Source organism: Gobius niger, assembly GCF_951799975.1.
Source record: "Gobius niger genome assembly, chromosome: 14".
NCBI classification, from domain to species: Eukaryota; Metazoa; Chordata; class Actinopteri; order Gobiiformes; family Gobiidae; genus Gobius; species Gobius niger.
The window spans coordinates 2,586,216-2,594,994 of NC_136865.1; the positions used below are offsets into that span (position 1 = coordinate 2,586,216).

General features: G+C 42.7%; 1 protein-coding gene across 1 annotated transcript; it reads right to left on the bottom strand.

Annotated features, from left to right (window-relative positions):
- Positions 1 to 1,923: 1,923 nt before the first annotated feature.
- LOC306974334 (progranulin-like) lies at positions 1,924 to 8,779 on the bottom strand. Its single transcript, XM_079571525.1, has 5 exons — positions 8,607 to 8,779; positions 7,152 to 7,433; positions 4,243 to 4,434; positions 2,767 to 2,904; positions 1,924 to 2,272 (listed from the first exon to the last, which is right to left on the bottom strand). The coding sequence occupies exons 1-5, from the start codon at positions 8,751 to 8,753 to the stop codon at positions 2,183 to 2,185; spliced, it is 849 nt and encodes a 282-aa protein (XP_079427651.1). The 5' UTR covers positions 8,754 to 8,779; the 3' UTR covers positions 1,924 to 2,182.

Consider the following 8,779-nt stretch of genomic DNA (forward strand, 5'->3'; position numbering starts at 1 on the left):
TGGAGGACACAGCTCCATGTGGAAGAAGGAGCTTTGGTCAGATGAGACAAAAGTTTAAATTTTTGGAGCAAACCTGACACTGCTCATCGTCCTGAGTGCACCATCCCCAGTGTCAAATATGGGGGGGGGAGCATCATGCTGTGGGGCTGCTTTTCCTCAGCGGGGACTGGGGAGATTGTAAGAATAGTTGTGAAGATGGATGGAGCCAAATACAGAGACATTTTGGAGGAAAACCTGCTGGAGTCAGCAAGAGAACTGAGGCTGGGGCGGAGATTCACCTTCAGCAGGACAATGACCCGGAGCACAAAGATAAATCTACAATGGAATGGTTCAATAAAAACATATTAATGTGTTAGAATGGCCCAGTCAAAGTCCTGACCTAAATCCTATTGAAAATCTGTGGAAAAACCTGAAAACTGCTGTTCACAAACGCTCTCCTTTTAATGTGACAGAGCTTGAGTTGTTTTGTAAAGAGGAATGGGCTAAAATGTCAGTCTCTACATGTGCAAATCTTGTAGAGTCAGACCCCAGAAGACTAAAGCGGGTCCCACAAAGTATTCATTCATGCTGTATGAATACTTATGCATGGCCCACTTTTCAGTTTTCTATTTTTTGACGAATAACAGAATCATGTATCATTTTGCTTTCACTTCACAGTTGTCTGTTACTTGTGTGTGAACGTTCAGTAAAAAAAATCTAAATAAAATCTTTATGTTTAGGGTTGTAAACATGACAAAATGTGCAAAAGTTCAAGGTGTATTAGTACTTTGCAGAGGCACTGTAAAATGACCAAAATCAGAAAATAACAAACAATCTCCTGCATGAGTAGGCCCCGTCTGTTTTTATCTTTTTTTTTACCATGTCATATCAATACATATATTATTTCACCAATTTACGATTTTTTCAAATCATGGAAATCTATAATCTTACATTAAAAAGGTTTTATCTTCAAATGAAAAGGGGTTGTTCAACTCAATCCAGGGGCTCGCCTTCCCTCCCTCCCCCCTTTTTGTGATGCGCCTATTGTACATGTTTACACCCCAGCCCAGTCCGACCGGCACTTCAAAAACCTAGTGTTAAATCAATGAGTTTGCCCAGTTTGCCCATACCTGCTCTGCCCAGCAGGCGCAGACTGACAGACCAATGGCAGCCTCGCTCTCCTCAAGCTGCTCCAGGGCAGCTGTGGCGCGCAGTGACGCTTAAACAATCGTCAGCTGGACTGAGCCGCCCAAATACGAGAGAAATAAAGAAGCGTGCCAAATGTGCCTGGTTTAATCATTTTATTTGTGATCAGTGTAAACAGTGCATTTAACATCAGTGCAATAAAGAAGTGTCTAAATGTGGGGCCTTTGGTCCCCGGGTGGATGGTTCCTCAGGAGGCTGGCACAGGTACTGTGGTACCTCTGTGTAGTGCAGTGGTGAACAAAACATTTAAACCTGCTTCAGTCAGTGTAACGAGAGCATTAGGAGGTTTGCTTTCACATTTAGTCGTTCTTCGCTCCGTCAGAAGCTCTCGTGTTTTGTGTGAAATGATCGGTGTGAGCAGAAGGCGTTTGTGGTTCTATCGTGAAGCAGCGAAGCCGTTACTTTAAACATATGGTTTGATACAAAAGCGCTCACTGTTCGGGCTGGGGACCGGTAAAACCATAGCAGTATAGTACCGGGAAAAAAGATTACGTACTACTGTAAAAATATAAGTATCGAAAAAATATAAGTATCGAAAAAATATAAGTATCGAAAAAATATAAGTATTGAAAGTAGTATTGAAACTTATCTGAACTTTAGATTCAAGTTTTGATGCTGTTGGTCCAGGGACAGAATTAAAGGCAGTGACATGGTTGTTTCAGCTCAAATCATTTTTTCCCACCATTTTGCCCAATTTTGCCTTATTTTTCCAATTATTTTTTCCACAATTTTCCTCCAAATTATTCCCCATTTTCCACACATTTCTTGACATTGGAGATGAACCCGATATTGTAAATTTGCAGATCTTCCACACGTTATTGTCCGGTTTTGTTTGAGTATAGGTATAAAAGTATCATTCAGGCGTCGGTATCGGAAACCAAGTATGGTTAAAGTAAAAAGAAGTAACGGTGCCCAGCCCGAGTCACCGCTAACCATAAATCAGAACATGGATTCAACATCCGGGTGTGTCGGGAGATTTCCCGCGTGTTGGTCGCTCTTATATGAAGCCACGTCGGCACACTTGGGACTCCGGGTCACAGGTATAGCCGTACTGGCAGCAGTGGCGGCCGTCGCTGCAGCAGGAGCCCTGGAACACACAGGAACACACAGGAACACACAGGAACACACAGGAACACACAGGAACACACAGGAACACATAGTCAGTCCTTCAAATAACAGGGCTCCTACAGGCGGCAGCAAGTCCCAATGAACACGTTTTAATGCCACAAATGTCAATAAAATAATCTCGATTTCATTTTGTGAGATTTGTAAAACATTCAAACAGAGAAATGGAGGCAAATGTTGATAATCAAAAGGACACAACGGGAAACATTTGAGCAAAAGATTGTGTGATATTATTGAAGACATTTTAACTCCCAGACTCTAAAGCTTAAAAAAATATCCCACTATAAACATTAAATACAACCTAATTTGGGGAAGAAAATATTGCATGAGAAAAATGTGATATAAAATTCAAATAAATGTACAGACGATGGATTTTGAGCCCACAATGTATAGTAAACCAGTCATGTATTGACCGATAAGTGGACGTGGTCATCACGGTGACAGAGATGGTCTTACCAGTGGGAAGGGGCAGCAGTTCCACTGTTTGCTCTGGCTCTGGCAGCAGGACGAGCCTTTAGGGCAGTAGAACGTGGAATCACAGTGGATGACCCCGCCCCCCCGAACGGCAGACTCCTCCCCCAGAGCAGTGAGGGTCTGTGGACGGCACACACATAAACACACACATAAACACACACACACACACACAGGAATGGTCAAACTACTCTAATGAGGACACACCTTAACTTCTCTTGATCTATTTATTCCTCTTTAAATGTGTTTTTTTTTTAAACTTCTTAATTCTGTAGATTCCATCCTTCCTTCCTTCCTTCCTTCCTTCCTTCCTTCCTTCCTTCCTTCCTTCCTTCCTTCCTTCCTTCCTTCCTTCCTTCCTTCCTTCCGTCCGTCCGTCCGTCCGTCCTTCCTTCCATCCTTCCTTCCTTCCTTCCTTCCTTCCTTCCTTCCTCCCTCCCTCCCTCCCTCCCTCCCTCCCTCCCATCCTTCCTTCCTTCCTTCCTTCCTTCCTTCCTTCCTTCCTTCCTTCCTTCCTTCCTTCCTTCCTTCCTTCCTTCCATCCTTCCTTCCTTCCTTCCTTCCTTCCTTCCTTCCTTCCTTCCTTCCTTCCTCCCTTCCTTCCTACCTACCTGCCTACCTACGGGGTGGTTTTCAAACTATGTATAACTGAGGACTGGTTTGTATGTGAAGTGTTTTTTTTCTGTATGTAAATAATAATTTTTCTGTAAATAAACAAATAAACCCCGAGAGATCTGCGTCCACACAAAAAAATCTTGGTTTGCCTTAATTGACATTTTATGGTGTTGTTTTTATTTCACTTCCTTATTGGACATTGCCAGGAAGTGACATACGTAGAGGCATATGTTCTTTACCGGGTTATAGGCACAGACGGCAATACATCATTCAAGGGGGCGTGGCCTAGCCGAGGGGGAAAGAAGCTTGTTGCAAGAACACATTTTTCCCTAAGTTGAGCTGTTTTTTTTTAATCTATCACTGCACTATAAACACACAAACTAAGTCGGGTCCATATGGATGTTTTGTCACATTAGATTGTTCATTAGAAGTGAAAAAAAAAAAACGTCTCTTGAAGCTAGCGTTAGCATATAGCATGAATAGCATGAAGTTAGCGTTGCATTATGGTTAGCATTCTCCATTATTTCAGTATTTATGGGCTGTTGAACCATTTGCTCCTCTCCATGTCTCTGCATCTTTATTTAGTAGAAAAATACATTCAGGATTTTGTTAAAGTCGTTTTTGGAGTCGTGTGTGAAAGAGGAGTTCTTTCCCCTCTGGCAGCTTCAAACCTGATACATGGTACAGTACACCAAATAGAAATGAGTGATTCAGAATTCTCTGGAACTTTCCATCAATCTATTTCAATAATTCACTGATGTAAAACTGTGATTATTATGAGCACAGATGTCCATAATAACAAAAGCATCATTAGTACTCGATGTGAGTGACAGTATCAGGACCTACCCGCTGTGCAGGCTGTGCCGGGAGACCAGAGGAGCTGGCCTGGAGGAGCTGGTCTACCGGGTCGGCGGGTCGGGTGGAGGGGCGGCGCGGGCTGAAGGGGTGGGGCACGCCCTGCCTGACGCAGTGGGTGTAGGTGTAGTCACAGTCGTAGCCGTACGGGCAGCAGTGGTACCCGTCCAGGCAGCAGCGGGCCTGCACACACCATACACTCAATACATCTACAGGAATGACTCCAGGTCAGACATGTTTACTCTGGAAAAACAACTGTTGCTTCGTCTTTACTATTTTAGACCATTCACTCTGCAGTTAGTGCATTTACTAAAACATATTGATCAAACTTTTCCTTCAGCCTGAGCTCAGACAAACTAAAGGATTGTTTGGGAAAAAGCAAAGACAATCTTAAGAACAGATCAACTTGACTTCATGTTATGTAAATAAATGTAATACAAATGTAAAAAGGTAAAAAAAAAAAAAAAGGTCCAATAATACAGTGTTAAATAGTATGAAACTAATGTAATTCAAGTGTTTACAAGAGGAACATCTGTGTCAAATGTAGCCAATTATAATGACAGAAAGTCTGTGCTACGTTTTATTTAAAAGAAATAAAAGTCATGAAATGAGCAGATTTATTTGAAAGGATCCAAAGTAAGTGGTGCTTCATATTGGTTACTATGGCGATGTCCTATCTAGGGGTTTATTAAAGATCTTTGAGACAGGACATTCCGACTGCTGCTGTGGCAAAAGTGGCGGCCATCTTGTCCTATTAGTCAAATTGAATAAACGTAGTAATATTTTGGAGTTTTAATAACACAGGGAAGGGCATCTGTGTTAGACAGGACATCATTTGACTGAAATATGAACATGAATATGAACCATAAATACAGTGCACTGAGCTCTGTTTAACACAGCTCCAGTAATACATATATTCATTTGTACATTCTGATTTTAATGAGCACACTGGTGGACTTTCATGAGTCTTCATGAGTCGACAAAAATACCTGGAGATCTCGGACATAGTTTTAGTCTCATTAACTTCTTTTATTTATTGCTTGTCAATAAACATAGAATATAATAATAAATATTTGTTAGTCTCTTCGTGATCATTACCTGACAATACAAACTCATGTTTCAGAAGTGCTTTGTCCTCTCTGGATTAAACGAGTCCTGCCATGACCTTTTCTAACCACAAGGTGTCGCACTTTAGTACTTTTGGCCCATCTCTACATGCGGGTGTGTAAACACCAACCCCTCACCGGTCCTCACTGGGACCAAAAGCTACAACAAACATCAGGAGGTTTTTACTCCCTGACCTCTTGAGTCTTGGAGAGCTCATTAGCGGATCTGACTCACATAAATATGAGATCTCAATAGAAACAATGGCGACGTGTAAACAAGCAGCAACCTCCCTCTCTCTTGGTAAAGGTTTCTGTGTTCCACACTGTTCTTACAGGATGCGTTTGTACATCTTTGCCGTGTTTTGTGGATTTTTTTTTTACTGCAGACAGACCATAATGGTCCTGAAGAAACAGCTTTTTATAAGTAAACAAACAGCAGCTCATGAGCGAAAGACATTTGAGACCTACACACGTCTTCTTCTAAAACACTGAAGAGGCTCCAAGAGCCCCCGCAGCACAATGGAGGAGTCCCAAGAGGCTCTACAGGGAACAAAAAGGGACAAACAAAGATGTATCCGGGCAAGACTCACAGCTAAGCCACACATGTCTTCTATTGTTCAGGCTAATGGACGTTCACTGGAGATAAACCAGATTATCTGCTGAGCTCTTCCTAGAAGATGTGAAAGACTGTTGTGGAGCGGAGGGAGCTGCGCAGGAGGAGCGCGCTAGTGCAGGACACCACGCTCTGAAACAGGGACAAACCCAGGAGGGGCTGCACCGTTTCAGAGGATCAGAGGAGACTGAAGGCAGCCTCTGGGTGCTACGGTTTCCTGTACCTCCAAAAGCATGCTGGTCTGGTCGACCACAGCAGCTCAGTACTAACACCTGAACTTATCAGGTTGTCAAGTTGACAAAATTGATAAGAATGTACAATCTACTGAAGGAGGACGAAGCAAATGTTGTTCTATCAATAAATATTAAAGGTATAGTGCCTTTAAACGCCCTATTGTGAAAACATTGAGAGTAAAGTGAAGGCGTAAGGGAACAAACAGGGCCAAAATGGAAAAGTTGAGGTGTCTCCAGTGTCTCCCCTTAAAGGTGCATTATGCAACTTTTTATTTGATCTTTCAGTGACCCAGCAGCCTCTATTTCGCCTTCATTTTCTCTCATAGTGGCCACGACACTCCAGGATCAATTGTTTAGTTGTTTTAAGAGTTTCCGGTAGGTTTTCATGCTGACCGAACCACTGACCAAAAAAACCTGCCAAACAAATGCGCACAGATAGCAAGGTTTTGTATTGTTTTTTCACATAAAAAGTTGCATAATGCATCTTTAAAGTGATGGTCTGTAAGTTTGAATGTTAAATATAGATTGCGTATAATTGCGTGGGTCTGAAATTTGACGTAACGTAAGTGATGTTAAATAATTATATTTTTTCTTTCTTCCTTTGCTGATTTCAACAAGTAATCAGAATCCACAGGCTAGGACCTCGACCAATGAGACAAGCTTTCCTGTGAACTAGCCTGTCAGGTCCAATCAGGAGGGAAGGAGAGGAGTCTGATCATTTATTTTGGAAGGTTTGCAAACTAAGAGTGGCTTTCTTGTCCACTCAGGAGGATTTAAAATTTTAATCTCACTCTCTCCTCACTTGGTAATCTTACATACGATTACTTTAATACAATCATAGCCTGTTGGGTGATATGGATGTACATCATGTATGTTCTGTTTGAATACTAGCTTAGCCACATGGAGGCTCACTGCTTTAAGTGGTGCTTATGTCGTGTGTCCACTCACTGGGGAGTACGGGCAGCAGGTCCAGCCCCCGCCTGGGTGTCTGCAGCAGGTGTAGCCGGTGGGACAGGTGTACACGTTATCGCAGTACACCACAGAGGGAGCAGCCTGTTCAGCAGGGGGAGGAGCCTGTCCGGCCTGCAGAGGAGACAGTTTGACCATGAGAGGAGCCTTGTCCTGGGGCAGCAGCGGTGTGTGAACCCAGCTCCTCGTGCACATCTGCGCTGTCTGGTCACACACGAACCCAAAGGGGCAGCAGTGGGCCTGGTCAGCGCAGCACACGGCCTGTTCACACACACAAAAGAGGAACGCACACTTTCAGTTTGTCCATCATGAAAGTGAAAGAAAGAATGTTCCTTAATCTGTTGTTTCCCATAAACATGTATGTATTCCAGTGCTTCTTATATGAAGGGCCAGAAGTGGGCCCCAGGACCTTGTTCAATGGGTTGGGGGCCTTTGTTATAAATGAATATTGGTAAACTGTTTGTATATCTTTTCATATGCTCATGATTCAAGTTTGATCTAACAGAACTCTTACCACCCGGTAAAAAATTGATTTGAAATGACCGGGGGGGTAGTTTAAAAGAAGAAGTAAGACACGGCCGGGGGAAGGAGAATGAAGCACCGGATGAAGCAGAAATAGATACAAATGTGTAGGGTTTGGGCTGAAACCTGTTTAGGTGTTACAAGTAACTGATGAACTGGTTCAGTAGAAACTTGCTACAGAGACAGGAAGAGGCTGGACTTTTTTTGTCTTTTTTCTTATCTTCTTTCTATCTTATAATTGATTAAAAACAAAGAATACAAATGAGATTCCATTCCAGCAGGAGCCACAGTATATTTGGAAACTTGCTTTATTTAATAAATAGCCTTGGTCTTTTTTAATAGAGTTTATCGAAAGCACATTCACTCCTTGCTTTTCCCAAACACACAGACAAATCAGGCATCGATAAGAGAACCGATAAAGAATCGAATCGATAGGCAAAATTATTGATGGCATTGATATCACTAAAATCTTATCAATTCCCATCCCTAACTCTTTCCTCTATCATTTTTTTTATTTTTTATTGTGTAGCGGTGTCTAAAATGACTCTACAATGGCTCACAACAAAACTGACATTCCTTTTTTTAAGAAAAGGCTCAGAGAGAAGCGCGTCTTTTATCTGCCCCTTTGTTAACTTTATTATCAGTTCTGTGATTTTGTCCTTTCTTTCCCACCAAGTTACACCTGGTGCTGGTATCTGCCGTTAATATTTATGTACAGAAAATGTAAAGAATCCCAGCTGGAGTCTGTTAAAACTGACATATTGGGTTGTTCGTATCTTAACTTCAGCTGTTAGGAGTTGTGTTTGGGTCTCAGCCGGTCATCCCAGGGTCACTGTAGGTCCTGACGTCAAACCAGTTGAGAACCACTGCTCTAAGCCACTTCTGGTCACTCCTTGTATACGACTTGCTTACGTTTGGGTAGGGGCAGCACTTGTACCCCTGCTCCGTGAGGCAGCATGTGTCCTGATTGGGGCACCTCATCTTCTCGTCGGGGCATGTGACCGAGCAGGACACGGCTCCACAGAGCAGCAGGAGCAGCAGCGGCGGCTTCCTCAGCATCTTCAAACAGGGCGCTGGAAAAACAC